Source organism: Erpetoichthys calabaricus, chromosome 1 (assembly GCF_900747795.2).
Source record: "Erpetoichthys calabaricus chromosome 1, fErpCal1.3, whole genome shotgun sequence".
Lineage (NCBI taxonomy): Eukaryota > Metazoa > Chordata > Cladistia > Polypteriformes > Polypteridae > Erpetoichthys > Erpetoichthys calabaricus.
In genome coordinates, this window is record NC_041394.2 from 81,470,800 (window position 1) to 81,492,064 (window position 21,265).

General features: G+C 38.4%; 1 protein-coding gene across 4 annotated transcripts in view; it reads left to right on the forward strand.

Moving 5' to 3' along the window:
* The first annotated feature begins 223 nt into the window (after positions 1-223).
* efemp2a (EGF containing fibulin extracellular matrix protein 2a) overlaps positions 224-21,265 on the forward strand; it is a 95,545-nt gene continuing 74,503 nt past the window's right edge. Inside the window, exon 1 of one of the 4 annotated variants that reach the window (XM_028802935.2) lies at positions 224-346. Coding sequence is in view for 1 of the 4 variants with exons in the window: in XM_051932618.1 (XP_051788578.1) it covers positions 1,284-1,309 (26 nt within the window). In the remaining 3 variants the exon portion in view is untranslated. Of the gene's footprint in view, positions 347-723; positions 877-1,173; positions 1,314-21,265 lie in introns of those variants that run through there. The other 3 variants (XM_028802927.2, XM_028802943.2, XM_051932618.1) reach the window with 3 other exon arrangements.

Below are 21,265 nucleotides of genomic sequence, written 5' to 3' on the forward strand. Positions count from 1 at the left end.
AGGTAAATTCAGCTTATCCAGAATCACACAAAAATACTTTAGATGTCCATTCTCCAGCACCCAGCAGCAGACAAAAATCATTTCATTTTTTAGTATTGCTTTACAAAGTTAAACAAAATAGTGCCTGACAGATTAGCTTTGATCAGATAAATACGATGCACTTGTACTGGCGCCACAACTGGATTGAAGCCACAGTAGGAGGGCACAGCAGCCATGGCTCAGATGAAGCACGTCCCGTGCCTCAGTTCAGACTGAAGTAAATCCGAGAGGAGCGATAGCTAAAGTGAGAGGCAGGCCCACTCGAGCGGCCGTAGTTTAACAGCTGGACAAATTTGAAGTGTTACAAGTGAGTTCATTGTTCACTTTGGGGGGGGACTGAGGAAATCAAAATTTGGGGTGTCTGAGGTGTATGACATTTTAAAATAATCAAGAATATGCCCCTCTTTGTTAGGTAAGATAATTCATCACTGCTAATCACTGCTAGCTTTTAGTATCTTTTACTGAGTTTCATGTCTTGGAGCAGCTGAACATGAAAGTGTTGTTTCCGGCTAGAATTTTTAACTGAAACCAGGTGCGGGTGTGTGTGTGAGTGTGTGTGTTTTCTGCCTTATTCTTTTTTCACTGGCAATAGGCAAGTCCTTTTTGGCACCCAACCAGGAATCTGGAGTCAGAGGGGGGTGTGGGGGTGGGGGGATTTGGAAGAGGGGGGGTGGACTGTTGGTATACTCCAAAGAAGAAGACAAAAAAAAAAAAAAAAAAAAAAAACCTTCACATGAGAGTACATAAACCTTACTTAGACGCCTGCAGGATTTAAGTCTGGAAGGCTCCGGCTCTTAAGAGAAGGTGCTCTGTGCAGCTGAAGTGCAACACATCTCCGTAAGTAAACTTTCCATAATAAGGTGACAGGCTGCTTTGTCTTGCAGGGTGAAATGGCAAAAGCTTGTGGGGATTTTAGAAATATGACCTTTTTTTTAAATTAAAAGGTAGTCAATTTGTACTTAAGTATATGGCAAAGAATGTTTCTATATTTAAAAAAAAAATGTGTGTCAGAGATTGCAAAGCTGCTGTGGTATTACTGAGAGAGCTGTGCCGAGCTCCCCACTTGATGGCTTTGTGCATCTTCGTGCCTCTTATACTTGGAGCTGGCACGCCAGGGCCTCATTTTACTGTAAATGCAGTAAGTGGTTGTGCAAGATTACATACGTAAAATATCAGTCGACAGCGAAATGAAGGCATGCAGACATTTAGGAGGATGTGTGATCCTGACTAACTTCTTAAACTGAATGAAAGAAATTCTTTTCCACTGGCAGTAGGTAAAGTTTCCTTTTTTATTGCCTTGTAGCCTTTCATTCATTTTGACATTTTTTACAGTGGCAGTTTTTAGGGCTTGCATGTTAAACACTGGTGCTGATTGAACAGTGTGTGGCACGGGGCTGATTTTGGGATGCAGGATAAAACAGGGGTCATGGACATGTTGGCACCCAGAAAACTCTTAATTTGTAGCTTTAGTGTGATTATTTTAACACTGTTCTGATACGTTGGTCCATCTTAATATAGTAAAAGATGATCACTCTTTTGTTTGATACAGTCTTACATGTTTTAACATTTTACTATTTGTTTTAATCATGTTGCATATTGAGCCAAATAAAGAAGGAAATACACTATGGCAACAGTAGAAAAAACTTCAGTTTTTATGTTATTTTTAGTTTACTCCCCTTTTTCTTTATATTCACTAGGTATCGCTTAGCACATACGGTACTTGTATCCTCGAATCAAATATGCTGGAATATGTTTCAAGAAGCAGAATGACAGTATCTATTTTGTATTTATTTTGAATCAGTAGTTGACAAGGTAAAATGAGCGATAAGATAAGAGATTCATTTTTTTTCTTGTACTTCACAACCACTCCTATTAGAAAGATGTCTTTATTCCAGTTGCTGCAAATGACTACATTGTTTCTGGCATTTAATATCATACATTTAACATTTCTAATGTTGTCTTTCTGAAACTCTAGTGTGTGTGCAGTCAGCCTGCTTTACTTTGCTTTGTTTGAGCTCTACCTATTGCATCGCATTACAGCCTTTTAGCCCTTTATTCATCCCTCTTAGACATAATAGGTTTATTACAATCCAACTGAGTGGTTTTGTTTCTGCCTGTTAGATCATAAAAGACTCATTAAATTACTATAGCATTCATGTGCCCATACATACGTAGTCGACAAAATAGTGGAAACACCTATTAATATGTTCCTATCAAGAATAGAGTCAGGCCAGCGTTTACCTTCACAACTTCAGTCCTTCTTGGAATGCTGTCATGCAAGTCCTAAACAGCATGTAGTGTGATACTACACTTTTGTTCAAGAAGATAAGCCAGTTAGTTATTTGAGAGATGAAGGAGATGAAAATATATTCTTCAAAACTTCTCTTAAACTCCGGTCCTGGAGTGCTACTGTGACTGCAAGTTTTCATTCTAATTTCTTAATTATTGACCAGTTTTTGCTGCTAATTAACTTCTTTTGCCTTAATTGACTTTCTTTTTTAAGACTCGGACACCATCGATTGTTTCTTTTTTCCTTAATTAGCAGCCAAACATATATATAAAAAGAGATATAAAAGGAGACACCACATGATCAGCAACATGTGTCCATCATACAATATCTAAAAAATACAGAAAGGTGAAGGTCATAGTAACTGTTGTTTCTACTCAGGTCCACAAAGATATTTGATGAGGTTCTTAGACAAAAGCAGAATCAACAGTTTTGGAAATGTCTGCTATGGAAGAATGAGAGAAGCAGGCCGGAATTAAATAATGGGTTTAATTAACAAAAAACTCAGCTTCTAAATAAAGAAACTGGTTGGAGTTTGAGGCCCCGATTTAGCTGGTCCTCTGTTGGCTCATTTCACGTCTCATTTCTGTTTGGGAAAATGAAACAATTCGGAGGACCGAGTCTTAAAAACACAAGACAATTTAAATGGAGGGGAAAGAAGTTAACTAGTAATAAAGACGTCACTATTTTTGAAACCTGCAGCTGGAGTTCAAGACCCATGCCTTAAAGGTTCAATGATGTTTAGATATGGTAATATTCATGCGTTTATGAAGCCACTCTTGAATTCATTTAGCAGTATATCATGTCTATATTATGATCCTGTAAAAGAGGAACATGATGAGAGAATAGTGTTTACACTGCAGGGAGCACCTGGTCCTGTGAAATGGCTGCATATTCCTTGGCTGTTATACCTCCATGCAGAGCAATCATTGGACCAAATAAATCCCACAAGATGGTTGCCCATACTATCATGGATCCCTGTCATGTGTAATTGCTGTAAAAGATGTTGTAGATTCAAGTCATCTTTTGGCCCTCTTCAAATGTAAACCCATCCAAATACAGGAGATGAAGTGAAAGATGAGTCATCAGACCATACAAGTTTTTGTGGTCTGTGTTCCTTAAACCAAGCTACGCATCTTTTTTTGTTGACCTAAGGTACAAGTGGTATCCAAAAATAGCTCTGTAATAAATTCCATCTTTGGAAGCCCATGATATACAGTTTTCAATGAGATGGGTCACAGAGGTGCAAAATCAATTCTGGAGTAATTCTTGAGGCTTTATCTTTGTGGCATTTGGCGACTTTCCTTTAAAAATGTTCATCTATCCACCCCTCTCCCTGAGCTTCAACTTGCAACCTATGTTTCTCTTTGCCAACGCAGCATGCCCATCATCAGCAGTCATTATTTTTGGTACTGTTCACTTGAGACATGAAAAATATTTTGTGACAGATGCACCTGCATTTTGGGCACCGACTATATGCCCACTTTGGCACTGTGTTAGTATTCTTGGCACATTTCAGCTAATTTGCAATTAGCCTGATATGGCTGACCTTTGTAACTGCATTTGTAATTGTGATTTAGTCACTTCCAAGTTACACTCCTTTTTCCATTATTTCGACCACCTTCTGTACCTGCAGTGGGAGCAATGCGATTTGTAATTTTCTTTTTCATAATCCTACCACTATGCCACAATGCTGTGATAGTCCATCCATAATTCCTTTCACAACAGATTTGTAGCTCATGATTTTAGGATGTTTGGCACTGACTGACTGACTGACTGACTGACTTGTTTTAACCTGACTTGCCCTGGGTAAATGGCAGTCTACAAGTTTTCTGATGGTTCTGCTTATGTGTTGATCCTCTTTTTCCAGGTTTGGCTGAATGTTTGCCCCACTTAATGCTGGTGACTACCCACCCCCATTTTAGACTCCACTAACTACATTCTCAGATAGGTACCCTCAATTTTGAATCCAATGTTAATTGATGTAATTTCAAATTTTAAGTTGACAACATAGTCTTAAAAGTACTGGTTGCTTAAGTGCTTTACTCCCACTAGATTAAAATGAAGTTATTATGTTTGGTATCTTTTTAGTATAAGATAATGAAGGAAGTATTGGCTTTCCATCTTTCTTGTTGTTCTGTGTGGTGCTGCTTCATGCTGTCCTTAATGTCTCTTAAGCCCAGGTGTGATTTAGTTTATGGTGGAAAGTACTATGTGCTATGTGCCGATTGACTGACTGAGCCTTGCAGTGAAAACAGTGGGAGGCCTGGAAAGACTGCAGGGTTGTGTGTTTGTAGTCTTGGAGCACCTGCATGTCATTACAGGATGTCAAGATACAAGGACTCTAAAGCAAATACAGTATGTGGCATGTTGGTCGGCATGCAAGTAAGAATTTCACTCTGTACAGTTGTCAGTAGCACTAAATATCTACCACACACTGTATGAGGGCTGACATATGCAGCGCAAATACGCAAATTGTAGAAATCAATAAACAAGCACATCATCAGACACTGCAAGACCTGCAACTGTGGCAGTCACTGTCAAGTTGCAGGAAGTTTAAGGATGTGAGTGCATGTTATTGTATGACTGTGAAGATTTGCAGTGTCCTGTTGCATCCTTTTTAACAATGGTGATGCAGTGATTTGTGTGTTGCCTGAGGCAACACCAGCAGATCAGAGTGAAAAAATGATGTCAGGGTCACTGCCGCTGTTATGAAAATAGGTGAACCACTGAGCTCAAAAACCAGCATGAAGCTCCTTAAAGTGTGCACTTCATGGTGGTCAACATACTACACCACTTAATCAAACAGCACTGCCAAAGAATTGCTTTAAACAATTAGAGGTCCTAAAAAATAATTCCAGGATCCACTTCAACAATATCTGCTGGAGTTGACCATAGAGCAAATGTTGCTGAGGGAAAAATAGAATTGGTTATGTTCTGGTCAAAATTAACCATTACTGGCTTTGAATTATACTGAAGGAAATGATCACCAAGGCACTTGAATGTTCACATTAGGGTCATTAGAACATTAGAACAATGTAGACAAGAACAGCCCATTCAGCCCAACAAAGTTTGCCAGTCCTAAACACTTATTTCTTCCAGAAAACATCAAGTCAAGTTTTGAAAGTCCCTAAAGTCTTACTGTCTATCACACTACTTGGTAGCTTATTCCAAGTGTCTATCGTTCTTTGTGTAAAGAAAAACGTCCTAATGTTTGTGCGAAATTTACCCTTAACAAGTTTCCAACTGTGTCCCCGTGTTCTTGTTGAACTCATTTTAAAATAACATTCTCGATTCACTGTACTAATTCCCTTCATAATTTTAAACACTTCAATCATGTCACCTCTTAATCTTCTTTTGCTTAAACTGTAAAGGCTCAGCTCTTTTAATCTTTCCTCATAATTCAACTCCTGTAGCCCTGGAATCAGCCTAGTCACTCTTCTCTGGACCTTTTCTAGTGCTGCTATGTCCTTTTTATAGCCTGAAGACCAAAACTGTAAGCAGTACTGCAAATGAGGCCTCACCAGTATGTTATAAAGCTTCAGCATAACCTCCTCCTAATCTCAAAACATCACTGAATGCTGTGTTTAGAATGGAAGTGGAAAAACAATTTAGAAAATGTACACATTCAATTGAGATTGGGGACTTAGTTAACAGTTTTGAAAGATTAAGTATTGTTAGTTTTTGTTTATTTACTTCATCAAAGAAATATCAATTTTTTTTATACAATATTTTTTGTAACAATGAGCTATATTCAATAACGACAGTGAGAAAAGAATGTAACCACATGTATTGCATTAGTAAATAATAATAAGAATAATAATTCATTACATTTATATAGCGCAGTAAAGGACATAAAGCACTTTTTTTCCAATATTTTACAGTGTCATGTAGTTAAAAACCAACTTCAAGTAGGCTCGTGGTGACTGGAAATAGCTTCAGAATCAGCAAAGTCAACTCAGATTGCATTGTGTCATGTAAGCTGTTGGTTGTGGAAGTCTGTGCCTAATTGTAGGTCATATTTTTTAAACATAACATTTTTCTAAGAAATACCCTGTAGAGAGTTAAACTCTGGCTATGCACACATAAGCAGCTAACTTAACAGCAAGATCCTGGCCATGCATGCAAACAACACTTTTGCCATCTCAGTAAATTATATTGGGGATGAATGGCAGTCGATATGTAAAAGAAGAAAATATTCAAACTAAAATATCCTCAAGGTTAATTTGAGTAATTTAATCAGTAAGAGAGAATGCACAGAATGTTTTTCTGTTTAAAGATTCCCAATTTCATCCATCCATCCATCCATTTTCCAACCCGCTATATCCAAACACAGGGTCACGGGGGTCTGCTGGAGCCAATCCCAGCCAATACAGGGCACAAGGCAGGAACCAATACTGGGCAGGGTGCCAACCCACTTCAGGACACACACAAGCACACCCACACACCAAGCACACATTAGGGCCAATTTAGAATCACCAATCCACCTAACCCGCATGTCTTTGGACTGTGGGAGGAAACCTACGCAGACACGGGGAGAACATGTAAACTCCATGCAGGGAGGACCCGGGAAGCGAACCCAGGTCTCCTAACTGCGAGGCAGCAGCGCTACCACTGCGCCACCGTGACGCTCTTCCCAATTTCAAAATTGCTCTAATTCTTTTTTTAATGGGAGTTTTTGAAATTTCATAAAGGTATACAGCCTGCTGTCTCTCAGATATCTCAATGAAAATGGAATTTTCTTGAGAAATGCCATTGAAGAATAAGTGAACTAAATTTCAACAAAAAATGGATTCACTGGGAGCTGAACAAACATACAGGTGCTTATGATTGTTCACCTTGTGAACGGTGCCCAATTAAATATCAGTTGAATTATGGTGAGAGGCTAATGTTACATTTCTTACCACCAAGCCACCCAAAATAATTATATTAATGTCCATCCATTTTCTATTTAGGTACAAGGGCTGTGAGACATTTAGTCTAAAGCTGATTGTTTCATCTACCCATCCACATTATGAGCTGACTTTTTCATTCTGGTCACTCTGAACAAGTATCTTGAGCACTGGGTACAAAGAGAAAACACTCCATTATTTGGTGCACACACACACACACACACTGGACCAGACTAGAGATGGCAGTTAACCTGATGCACACATCTATGGAAAGAAAGTCCAAACCTGAAAATTCAGGGAACACTCAGACTTGAGAAAGACATAAAAATTCCACATGTAGCTACCAAGCAACTGTGCTACTCCTAAATGTGATTATATTTGTAACCATACATATCATGGCTGCAGAATAACTCTGCAACACCTTTTTCAACTTGTCTTATACTTTGACTCAAATTAAGACTGTTTTTTAAAAAGTGTTTTTAAAGAATTTAGTGTGAGTGCTCTGCATACTACATCATTTCTAGTGTGATACAGCTATCCCTCGAAATGTTAACTGCATAGGAGCTGATGGCCAACACTGGGCTGAATACCCTGCTACCATCAAAACTTTTTTTTATTTTATTACAGCAGTTGCTGTCGCACCTACAAACGAATGTCCAGAAGTTTATTAGGGTTATTTAGATGATCTAGTTGAGTCACAGCACTAATGTGGCATCCTTAGGAGCTTAAATGTTTCAGACTTGAACCACATCTACCCTGTAAAATGTTTGACATTTTAGCCATTATCAACTGCTCTTTTTTAATCCTATGGCAAGAACTTTAGACAAGGGCTTACAGCGTTCTTCTGCAAATATTCTGACAGTTTTGAAATGGGACTGTCGTCATTTGCTTTGCTTCCAGATGTGCATGTGTTGAATTGAACATCAGAATTCCGGTCAGGCGAAGCACTTGTATATGAATTTACAGTATATTTATGTGACTTTTGGCCTAGGTAGAATTTAAAAGGAACTGTAGCCTAGTGTCCGCCTATCAGACCACACACAGTGTGCCGATGTTTGCTTCTAGTGTCAAAAACCTAACAAGAACTGCTTCCTGTCACCAGGCAGACACAGTAAAAAGGGGATAGCTCTGTTTGTTAGAATTACTTGAAATGCATTGCCTTCAAATAACCAGTCTCTCTTTTTTATACTGTGTAGGAGTTCTGCATATATAAGGGGGAAGGATGGGGATGATCATTTTAGATATGCCCTAGCAGTGTAAGTAATGCATACCATTTTAAAGAATAGGGTCTGTTGTAATTGAACTACATCCAGTATTGTGAAGAGAGCAAGTCTTTTTTAAAAATCCTACATGCTAGTGGCATGAATGCACAGGCAGTATTTTAGATAAAAATGCCGGCGGGTTTTATACACTGGTGGCATGAAGTAGCATAAAGCTTCAGGCTAGCCTTACTCTGCTAAGACATGTGAGTGTGCATCCCTAATGAAAGTCATGTTGTATTTTCTTATTATTTTCGAATAAAAAAGTATTTAAATTTCAGGTAGCCAACAAACTCTTTCTTTCTTTCTTTCTTTCTTTCTTTCTTTCTTTCTTTCTTTCTTTCTTTCTTTCTTTCTTTCTTTCTTTCTTTCTTTCTTTCTTTCTTTCTTTCTTTTCCCATTTATTATCCATTCTACTTCATTTTACACATTCTTCTAAAGCAAATGCAATATAAAATATAAGATGCCATACTTGCTCCAGCAGTATTGAGTTAAAAGGGCCATCTTTGTGTAATGAAGGCACTTCTTCTGAGTTCAGGTTAAATATGCAAATACCTGGCAAGTAACATATTTAGTTAATACAGCAACACCATGAATGACAGAATAAGTATTCAAGTTCCACCTTGGGTACGTTTATTTTAAAGCACCTCTCAGATGAGAGTATAACAAGAACCAGCAAAGATTTTTTGGATGGATTCATTCTGCCCTGAAACCTGCTGCAAACTAACTAAAAATTTGAAAAGGATGTGTCTTCCAGGATGACAATGGCACAAAACGGTAGAAAATGAATGTTCTAGTGTGAGTCAGTCATAGCTGAGAACACATGTCAGGATTTGTTCAGTAAAGGCCATGTGCAATGGCCAATAGAACTGCCAAATAGTGTAGTGTACCAATTTACACAGCAACTAGAAGTGTTTTTCTAAATGTTTCATGACTGAAATATCTGCCAAGAGTGCCTTTACCAAATATTGACTCAGAGAGGGGTAAGTATTTATGGAACAAGTCATTTTCTGTGTGTGTGTTTTTTTTGATCTGTATGAAATTTGGAAAGACCTGCAGGTTGTTATTTTCCCGTTGACATTTGTGTTGTAAGCACAAGTTGAATTTGTATAATTTGATATTTCAACATGACAAAATTTAGAAAAGTCCAAGTGGTTTGTATATTGGCTGCTAATACGATATGTGTTTGTAGTTCAAATGTATTTATCTGTACATTTTCTGTGTATTCTGTGTTTACATGTATGTATACACAGATAAAATGTGGTTATCATTTCATAACACAGTGCGTCATTGGAATTTGGAACAACCTTCTGTCTAATATAGTTGAAGTGGAAACCATGAAAATTAAAAAAATATCTGGTTTGAAATACAATTTTGCAATTCTATAACCAACCAGCATAGCCTGAATGGTCTTCTTTCCTTTGTAAAACACTATTTTGATATTTAGATACATGCTTTGTACTTCTACGGGGCTGGAAACGCTGCTGGTAAATGTCCACAATAACTGTTTGGCATATTTGAATCTGGACATTCTTGCCATTTCCACGTGGGCTCCCTTTGGTTGCTCTGGTTTCCTCCCACAGCCCAAAGACCTCACAACCTCAGCACTTTATTTACTTAAAATTATCATCACACTGCTTATTTATTTTTATTATTTTCACAGTTTCCAAATGTTAAACACACCTAACATATTGAATATGCTAGCAGGTATTAGTTGTGGGTGGAGCACTGCATTTCCAGATCCATGGAGGTTTGTACTATTCCATGTAATGGCAGTCCACTATAGCTGCCCTGATAGATGGCTTTTATTGGTGTGGCAGTGTCACAAAAGCATCCCAGTGAAGAAAGTCTTATAAAAAATATTTAGAATGTTACTACGGTGAAGGTGGTGTCTAGCTACCAAATTTAGTAAAAGGGATGTTGGGTGGATGTGGGTGATAGTCAAACCACCTACGCCTGAACACCAGCAAAACCAAGGAGCTGGTGGTGGATTTTAGGAGGACCAGGCCCCTCATGGACCCCGTGATCATCAGAGGAGACTGTGTGCAGAGGGTGCAGACCTATAAATACCTGGGAGTGCAGCTGGATGATATATTGGACTGGACTGTCAATATTGATGCTCTGTGCAAGAGAGGACAGAGCCGACTATACTTCCTTAGAAGGCTGGCATCCTTCAACATCTGCAATAAGATGCTACAGATGTTCTATCAGACGGTTGTGGCGAGCGCCCTCTTCTATGCGGTGGTGTGCTGGGGAGGCAGCATTAAGAAGAGGGACGCCTCACGCCTGGACAAACTGGTGACGAAGGCAGGCTCTATTGTAGGCACCAAGCTGGACAGTTTGACATCTGTGGCAGAGAGACAGGCGCTGAGCAGGCTCCTGTCAATCATGGAGAATCCACTGCATCCACTGAAAAGTATCATCTCCAGACAGAGGAGCAGCTTCAGCGACAGACTGCTGTCACTGTCCTGCTCCACTGACAGACTGAGAAGATCGTTCCTCCCCCACACTATGCGACTCTTCAATTCCACCCGGGGGGGGTAAACGTTAACATTATTCAAAGTTATTGTCTGTCTGTATACCTGCATTGTTATCACTCTTTAATTTAATATTTTCTCTATCAGTATGCTGCTGCTGGAGTATGTGAATTCCCCCTTGGGATTAATAAAGTTATCTATCTATCTATCTATCTATCTATCTATCTATCTATCTATCTATCTATCTATCTATCTATCTATCTATCTATCTATCTATCTATCTATCTATCTATCTATCTATCTATCTATCTATCTATCTATCTATACCTCATTTTAGTAGAAGCAAACATATTAGGGCAATGAGTTATGAATTGAAACACGATTTTGAACATTTTGCTTAGCAATAATTCTTTATCTCGGTATGAAGAGTGCTGGTGTTAAATTCTGCTTGCTCTAAGAACCACACTTTTAATAATCCGGACTTTTCAGTAAAGTATAACATCTTTGTGTTCAGCAAACAGGAAGGTTTGATTGATAGATGACATATCCGTTTTTAGCAAAATCAATTTATATTGAAGTTGTATGCAAACATGGTTTACAACTGGAGACCCAGCATTTAGTGTTGTTCCAATAATATGACAGAATTTGCATGGCTTCTGGACCTAAACTGGATAATGGGAATGCAGTCATTGATAAAGGTGGAAAGTGAGAATGTGTACTGTACGAGGTGAGACACAAAAATAACAGGGCAGGGCTTGGAGTGGCATGAATCATAGAACTATATCCCCTCCAACACGCCCTCTCAAACCACTGACCGGCTAGGTATATCATGTAAATAGCCCAGTCAGTATTTGCACAACAATTGCTATACAATTTGCTGCGATAATGTCGGGTGGAAAAATCGAACAGCGAATCAACATCAAATTTCTTGTGAAACTGAACAAAACGGCCACAGAAACTTATGAAATGATAAAAACAGTGTAAGGTGATAACACAAGTTTTTGAGTGGCACAAACGTTTCAAGGAAGGACAAGAAAATGTGGAAGACGTTCAATGCCCAGGTCGTCCACGCTCATCTTGGACAGATGAAAACATCAGAACGGTGAATCAGATTATTCGAAATGATCATCGCCTAGGTGTTCGAGCTATCTCAGAGTTGGTTGGTATTGACAGGGAATCAGTAACGCATTTTGCACAAATGTAGTAAAGGTAACAATGTTTAGAATGCTGTAATTCATCAATATTTTTCATTAAAAAAAATATAAAATATTTTTTTTACCAATCCGGTTATTTTTGTCTCTCGCCTCGCATACTGGTTGACAGGAGTTTTGAAATGATGATAAGACAGATGTTATATACATGGCAACATTACTGAAACAAACATAACATGGTTGGAAACCATTAACCTGAATTATGTGCAGCAGTGACAAGGCTTTAAACTTGACATTAAAACACTATTAGAGGTATACTCTGCCAACGAAGGTCAGGAAAGCTGGGGCAAATTAAGGTTATTCTGGGTATGTAGTTAGAAATGTTATCTGAATGCAGTGGTCATTTGCTGTTTTTGATAAGAACTAACAGTTCTGTACTTTTAAACGTATAGGTATAGATTGAACCGAATGGTTTGTGTAAATGAAAAGTCCAGGTAGCTTAGAGTAGGAGCCTGAGACAAAAGAAGGAATTTTCTGGTAGGAAGATGGTGGCCATGGGCAGTAGAGCACATGAAGGTGTGGGTGGAGGGAAAGCAGTTTCTCTGCTTCTTCTGCCAAAAGAGATGCCCAACCCTATGTAGTAGCTAGATTTTGTTTGTTTGTCTTCATCTCCAATGACATTCTCTGACCCTTTATTTGTGTGTGTGTTCGGGCTCTAAGTAGTTTCCTGTCAGAGTTAGGATGGACTACATACAGATAGTCAGTTTTCTCAGTGACTTCATTTAATCCATCTTCTTTGTGAAATCCTTTAATTGGAGCCAGAACTAATGACAACAACCATATCTCAATCATTTAATGGGGCTTGCATTCATCTGTCCACCCATGTTCAACCCAGCTTAATCCATTTCAGGGTCTCATGCCCCCAGAGCCTATCCCAGCATCATTGAATGCAAAGAAGGAACTGACTTTGGACATCCCCGCTTACACAAGGCCACTACGAAGCCACTAACAACCCAACATGTGGGAAGACTTCTGGAGAATTCTGAGAAAACACAAAACACAGACAGAACATGTAAACAGCGTACAGATGTGGACCTGCCCTGAAAACTCAGTTTGAGAATTTTAGGTATTTTTACATGCCTAGTGAGTTTGAACCCATGAAGGCACAATGTCAGATGTTGTGCATCCATAAGTAATGCATGGTCTCACATCTGTCTATATAAAGAACACATGTGATGGACTTTCGAATGTGCTGAATGCTGTGCATTCACATCTCAGTCTCTACATCTGAAGAAACCAAAAGCATTTCATGAGGTAAATGTAAGCCTTTGTTTTGAGTGGCTAGCTGAAATCCGTGTAGGATTCTGAGATAAAATCTCACCAAGTCAGAGTGCTAGTGGAGAACTGGGGCTTGCTTGAGGCCAGGGGGCTGCTTAAAGGCAAGTCTCATTGCTCTTATTTTCTCCTTTTAAGCTTACAGACTGATGGGAATTAACAAAACCATTTTATGAGTCACCTTATGCAAATACAAAAAAAAGACCAAATTGCAAAATAAATTCAATAATTGCAATCCTTTTTCAGCGCCTGTTTACCCAATTCAGGATAGCAGCTTCATGTAACTGGGTGCCATTCCAGTATGCAGTGTATGATTATGAACTGAAAAACCAGTAAAATGGAGCCACTGTTTTGTAAAATGAGAAAAGAGAGTGTAGTATTAAACCATTTTAAAATACAATTATGCATTGAATTATTTATTTGCCAATATATTATTTCACATACTTACTTATGAAATAATGGATTCATTTAGATAAGCACATTCACTCGGCTTTATGCTCATTAAGTTCCATAAACAGGTCCAAGTTAAGCTCTCGATTTAGCCCTCCCAAAGCTGCATTTCCTCTTGCCTGCCACCCTGTAATTTGAGGGATTCACAATATACGGAAAATTATAGTTTTATTTTCAGACAATAAACATTCTAGAAAAGAAGAGGCATATGTAGTGTTCAGGGAAATGACAGGTTTCAGCATGGGGTCATAATGTACAATCTGCCACAATTTTAGCTTTGATAAGCTCACCGATTTAATTTGGAGTATCCGCACAATATTATCATTGCTAGGTGTTTGACATTTGCAACTGTGTAATGCAAGTGTAATATATTTTCTCCCAAGTTTGGCTTGCAAAAGATAAATAGGTAACGGAAGAAGCAAAAAATAATAATTTGTCCTCTCTTTAGATCAGTTTCCTCTAACCACACCACCTGCAAAAAAAAGAAAATGCACCAAGAATGTGTAACGGTTTGTTTGGCAGGGGATTTGGCGTTCTAGTAAGCTCTCTACGCCATGATGACTATTACAGCACGTCTGTTATTTTGGTGTGCTCATAAGACCTTGAATGATACCATCCCCATTTGAATTCTTCTGACAGTCTGATCTGCAAAAATAACTATAACTTTAATAATTAGCATCAACTGTTCATTTTTACAAAGGGCTAGATCTCTTCTATTCTACAATTTATTCTCATATTGTGTTCCTTGTGCTATGAACTGGTTTAATATAATGAATGATGCCACACTCTTCACATAATTACATGGCGCAGAGGTCTGAAGAAAGTATCAGTCTGTATGAAAAGATGAGCACATTCAAAACAAGCTACTAACAGAACGCACAAAGGCTGAATGACAAGAGCAAACAAAATCTGCTCATACTTGTTTGCAAGGGAAACAATCCAATGTGCTAAGACCACCTGGTGTGCCTGGACATTTTTCGACTTTGCTCTTCAGTCCAAACTTCATTACTCTGATGAGCTGCAGTCTCATTTTTGCGATTTCCGTCAGTCACTCCATTTTACTTCCCCCCCCCCCCCCCCCCCCCAAAATGCTGGAGAGCCATGCGCTCCAGCAGCATCCTGAATTAACCAAAGAAGGCATCCCAAATGTCAAGAAAACAAATTCCATTAAATTGATTTAAGCTTCAGAGTCAAAAAATAGTTTCTGATTCCCATAATGCATACTCTCGCTCACATCCAAGGCCAGCTGCAAGTCAGCCATGCCAAGTCAGCTACGCCAAGCCACCGGTGAGTGCTTTGAGTAAAAGCCCATTTTTAAATATTACATTGCTTAACCCATTTTAAATCTTGCTTTACCTGCAAGTTATTCCCAGAACTGCCAGTTTTTTTCCAGGGCTGTGTATTTTGAGGCTCAGTTTGTAATAATAGTCTCATAATGCTGATAGAAATTGCCGGGTTGCATAGCTCCCAAGTTGCGTTTTTCCAGGTTCCGGTTCAATTTCATCCCAAACTCCAAAGGCAGGGTAGGTAGATTGGTGATGCTAAATTTGCCCGTGTGTGCGTGTTTATGCTGCAAAAGACTAATGCTCTGTACAGCAATTGTTCCTGCCTTGCCATACACCCCCATGTTTCCTTGGAGTGTGTTCCACCTACCCCTCCACCCCGACCCTGCTCAGGATGTGTGGGTTTGAACAATTAATGGATGTTATTTGTGTTAGTTAGGTGTATTATTTGGTATAAACTGAACCTTGACATCTCTGCTGCTGGGTCTTCATTTTAGTTTCATATCCTCAGCCAAAAGTGAGACCCAGCAGAGGAGCATTGAGTTTGTATTGGATTTTAACTTGAGTTAACTAGTTATTTGTTGATTTTTTTCCCCCATTTTTCATAGTTTTTGGATTCTGTACTTAGATAGCATTTTAGGAACTTCTAGGCAAATCCCTTTTTGTCCTTTTGAACATTTCTCTTATTTTCTGTTTTTTGAACAATAAATCATACATTTATAAAGATTCTTTGTGTGAACTGTCTCTGCAAGCCAGAGTGTAACGGTTTCTCACCCTTGTAATTCATTCTTGAGTTATATTGTGGAGCTCTCTTTGTATTTTAAAGTTTTAAAACTAGCTCCCCTTTTTAAGCCTGTGCAGGCTGAAGTCTGCAAATAGAAGTTGGGGACTGGCTGCCTTGGGGTGTGCCTCTCCTTGGCAGTTCACTGAAGGTTCTGCCCTACTTTTGGGCTCATTTTGGAGGCCTCTGACCCATTTTGCCACGTTCATGACTCCGAGTTACAACAGTGCCCAAGTGCTTTGATTGCAATTTAACTGCTTTTCATGCTTTTTAAACTAATAATTATTGCAGCCTTATCTTTTTGGAACAGAAAGATTCTGAGTTATGTCTCTGATGTCTTTATTAGGACTGCAACTGAAGATTATTTTGATAATCAATTAATCTGTTGTTTATTTTGTCAGTTAACTGATTAGATGGATTGTAAAAAAAAAAAAACAAATTTTAATGATTTATTTTAGTTTCAATGAAACACAAAGTGCATGAAGTTGAATTTTTCACCACTAAAAACAGGCATGTAAGAAATTTTCAGAAAGTATTTTTGAAAAATGAACTATTTGTAGATATTTTAAACAAAACAGAGATTCGTATAAAACATTTATATAACAATTTGTGTGGGCAAATTCGCACTTAACCTTAGACCTACTCAACTCATTCTAACATTATTATGTTCATTGTCCCTTTGAGCTATCATAAGATAACTGAGGAAAGTATTTTACCTCCTCTTAATACTGCATGATTCAACACAAACAAATAACAACAACCCTCTATGTAGACGCTAAAGACAGAATCACCACTGGCTAGTAAAATGTTAATGTTACTCACAAACTTTTGGCCATTACAGAGCTGGGCAATAGAAGAAAAACAAAAAAGATAAACATTTTAGCTGTATTGATTGATCTGCGTATTTATTGCAATATAGAACTTCATATTCCTGTTTCAGCTTTTAAAGATTATCTATCCCAGTGTTAAAGAGTGAATAAACAAGATGTTGGTTACACTTTAAAATATGATTTATTATTAACAGATATCACACATGCAAATTGTCAACAAAATTTCCTTAAAAAAACAAAACTTTTCAATAAATTAATTAAACTCGTAATGTGGTTTATGCATTCAGAATCACATTGAACAAAAACTTCGAAATTAAATTTTTTTTTCATGATAGCGGCAGTTTACTGGCAAAGCAACATATAAATTTCTGACAACCACAGAAGAGATTTTTTTTTTTTGCACCATCATTACTTTTTAGTCTGCAGTAATGTTTGAAGTTAGTTCAGCTCAACGAACACCATTGTCATATGTTGGGGAAACATCCAGCCTATTTTTCTTTGGCAACAAAGTATGTGGTTTAATTTGTGTGAAACTCAGTTCTTCCTTTGCTGTGTAATACGCTGTGTTTATTTTAAATGAAAGTTCATATCTTTTTGAATCATCACTCCTTTTTCTATGTGTCTGGAAAAATTTTACCACCACAGAGTCCTTGTCACATTTGCTTACAGTCTACACACTGTCACAGCCTGACGCATGTCATTGCTGTCGGGATTTGAACCTGTGTGATCCTGCCACAAAATCTATTTTATCAGCTAAGCCAGGCTTGCTGCAGCAGTACTTGCACATCATTGCGTTGTTTTTATAACTGTGTAAAAGTCAGTTGAAGTCTGATAGCCAACTAGTTTGGAACTTTTGTGTTTTCACGGCCTGCCCCTACCTTGTGACTCAGAACGCGGGATAAGCTTTTCAGTCGCAGTTGAGGGACTCACTGCTGCACTGTCTGTATGGTGCTGGAGATTTTGATTTTCTTTGCATGAGGCTGAAAAAATAAGCCGTTTTCGGCTCAGACTGAGGGATTTTCACTTCTTCACATCCATTTTTTGTAAACACTCACACGTGTTGTCAAGCGTGTATTGCAGCACCATAATTTAGCAGAGTGACCATGTCAAAAAAAGGCAAATATTATAAGTGAAAATATGAGCATTTATTGTCTAGTAGCTAATGACACACATTTTTATTCGCCTACCATAAAATTCTGTCGCATTTGCGAGAGTTTTATTCACATTATAGGGGGCTGAAGTTTGACTCTGCTGTTTCCTCCCTTCAAATCGAAAGTCATATCATTGTGCCTGGCCTAGCATTGCGTTCATATATCTGTACCACATAACGCTGAATTAACATGGGCTGACAGCGAGTCTTTCTCCTCCACGGAGCGGGCAAATCACAACTTTTATTTCTGTCTTCAGAGTGAAATTCTCCCAAACACTGGACGTCTTAGGTTGTCCTGTCTTCTGTGTGACTTGTCAATGCGTCACGACTTCATTCAGCTGTCAACGCATTTGAAAAATACCATCTGGCAGTTTTCAAATGCGTTGACAGCTGAATGAAGTCATGACGCAATCGCACACCACAATAACCGACTAATCGATGAAAGCGATTCATTGTCAGTCACTTTTAATAATTGGTGATCACCAATAATAACGGTTAGTTGTTGCAGCTTTAGCTCTAGTTTTATTAAAAGGGGTGTTTATGTAGGCTACTGTTGACAACAACAGCAGCATTTATTTATATAACACATTTCCATACAAAAAATTGCGTTAGAAGATGACAATAATAAAGTTATTTGAAACAAATAAGATTAGGCAATAATGTTAAAGAGTAAATAACAAAGAAAAAGGTAAGCTCAGATGGCCGGAAAGACAGAAAAAAACAAACAAAAAAAACTTCAGTTAGGCTGAAGTAAAAAACAAAATCTGCAGGGGTCCCAAAGCCAAAAGACCGCCCAGCCCCCACTGGGCATTCTACCTAATACATATGTTCCTAAATCAGTCCTCTCGGTTTTCAGGCTTCACATGATAGGATTTGATGAAGTTGGTCTTGTAGACAGCTGGGACACCCACCTTCATTCCATCATCACAGGGAGATGCATGGCGCCATAATCAGGTGGTGGTGGTACAAATCACCACCACAGAAGAACCGGGAAAAACAGCAGAGAATAGTAGAGATTAGTACAAATTGCGGATCCCTGAAGAATATAATTATATGCCTCTATAGTCTATTAGGAATACAACTAAAATGTAGCTACAAAAAAGCTACTAAAATAATGTCTTTTGCAGTTTTTTTTAAATATTCCACAGTATTACTCTGGTGAATTTCTTGGTAAAGTATTCCAGATTTTAGGTACGTAACAGCAAAAGGCCACATTGACACTTCTTTTAAGTTTAGCGCTTAGAATTATAAGTTAATCTCAATTAGAAGATCTAAGGTTACGACTTGGAGTTAGAGGGAATAGGAAAAAGGAGATGTGCAAACTCTGAAAAAGTTACTGAACAGTGTTTAATGTGGTGGTAAAGAAAGGCTGTGGTAACTATTGGGCACAGTCCTGCAAAAATATTCTGTAGTATTAAAACTATGGCAGTAAATAGTGATTTCAACTCATAAGGTGTGATATCAGTCTACTGTATACAGTATAACTGGAATATTCAATGAACTGAAAAAGGAAGTATCATGCTGTTGTCATGTTTAATGTGCTTTATTTTGATATCTTTTGTTGTTTTTTGCTATTAGTATTCATTTTTTATGTTTTTTTTTTAAACTACGGAGCTTTGCCCCCCTGCTTGCTTTGCTCGCCCACCCCCTAACCCCCCCCCCCCCCCCCGGGGCGCGCTACACACCAGCCACTTCGTGTTTCTGCCACCCACGTTGTGAAGAGGGGGGCTGAATGCACGCTAAGGAGATGTGGTTGCTCCTCTGAAACCCCCTCTTAAATGGTGATATAATGGGAAATAAATAGTTGTTTGTTTTTTTTTTACCTCCTCTTTGCTCGATCAGCTGTTGTCTTGTTGCTGCTGCTGCCGTGCTTCGTGATATGCTTGTCGCGCAGCGCTTCAAACATTTAAAAGCATGTACAGCAGCTGCCCTTGTGTCTCACTGTCTTGTCTCACGGGATGTTAAAGTGTCTCCGAGAAAATCACGTCTTGTCTCCTTCCAAGCCTTCCAAGATTTGTTTTTTTTTATAATAGACAGATTTGTATTGACAAAATTCTTTTTGGTTCCTGTCTATATGATGAGTGTCTATGAATGCATCAGTTAACCAGTGTTGTCATGCTGATGAATTCATGGAAGTGATAATAATAAATATGAGGGCAGATACATTATGTGTGATCTCTCGATGATACACAATATGTTGAAATTCTGTCCAGTATAGTTAACTTTAATTCTAAGTAGGCTCTCGATTGCTGTTTTGTTTTTGGTTTTGACTTTTGATTCACACCTTGTCCTTTTTATTCTTGGCTGCCTGGATCTCACAATTCTGACTTCTTTCTTGTTCTGGCCACATTGCTGCTCATGTATAGCATCTCCTGGTCTATTTTTGGAACTCATAATAATCCTCCGTCCTGCGGTGGGTTGGCGCCCTGCCCGGGATTGGTTCCTGCCTTGTGCCCTGTGTTGGCTGGGATTGGCTCCAGCAGACCCCCGTGACCCTGTGTTCGGATTCAGCGGGTTGGAAAATGGATGGATGGATAATAATCCTCCTTGGACACTTATATTTTTCACAACAGCTCTGAGTCAGGTTCAGGTCTTCATATTCCTGTGGATACTATCATTCAGGAAGGTAAATGACAGGAGCAATGACAAAAGTGATGCAAGCAGATGCTTCTTTAATTAACATTTCATTTTCAGGCTGTACTGTCTACTATACATGTCTTTCCTTCATTCAAGTTGCCTGAGAAGTGAAGAACATCTAAGGTACTTCAGTTTCAGTTTTGCTGATATTGTGGAAGCAAAAAGTACATACTGAGTGTTGAATTCATTTGAGCTGGTTGGAGGTTCAATTGGATTTGAGATTAAATTATAGCGACAAGGAAATGTAGTGGTTTGTTTTTTTTTGGCTGATCTGAAAGAGTGGTCAAGAGTCTGGCAAAGGTTAAGAGGATCTAATAACCTAAATGAGAATGTAAATCAAAATTTTTACTTTAGTTGAAAACAAAGTAAACCCATTATTACTTCATGTTTTAAAGTTCTCAACCTCTAGCCGTTTATGAGGTCATTTTCTTGTTTTTATCCAAAGTCCAGACACCACGGAGCACCCTGTATTTTATAATGGCAATGTGGCAAAGTCAACGATATAACTGTGCCCATGAAAAACAAAGTTTTAAGTGGGGCTTGATGATCTTATAACAATAACAATAGCGCTCATACAAAAAAATGAATTAAAAAGGTTTATCGCAATTAGTGAGTTCTGACACAGTTAGCCATCTGGCTGTTAAGTAAGCTCAGGATTTCATTCAAAATCACTTTTGTTTAATGTGCCTGAGGA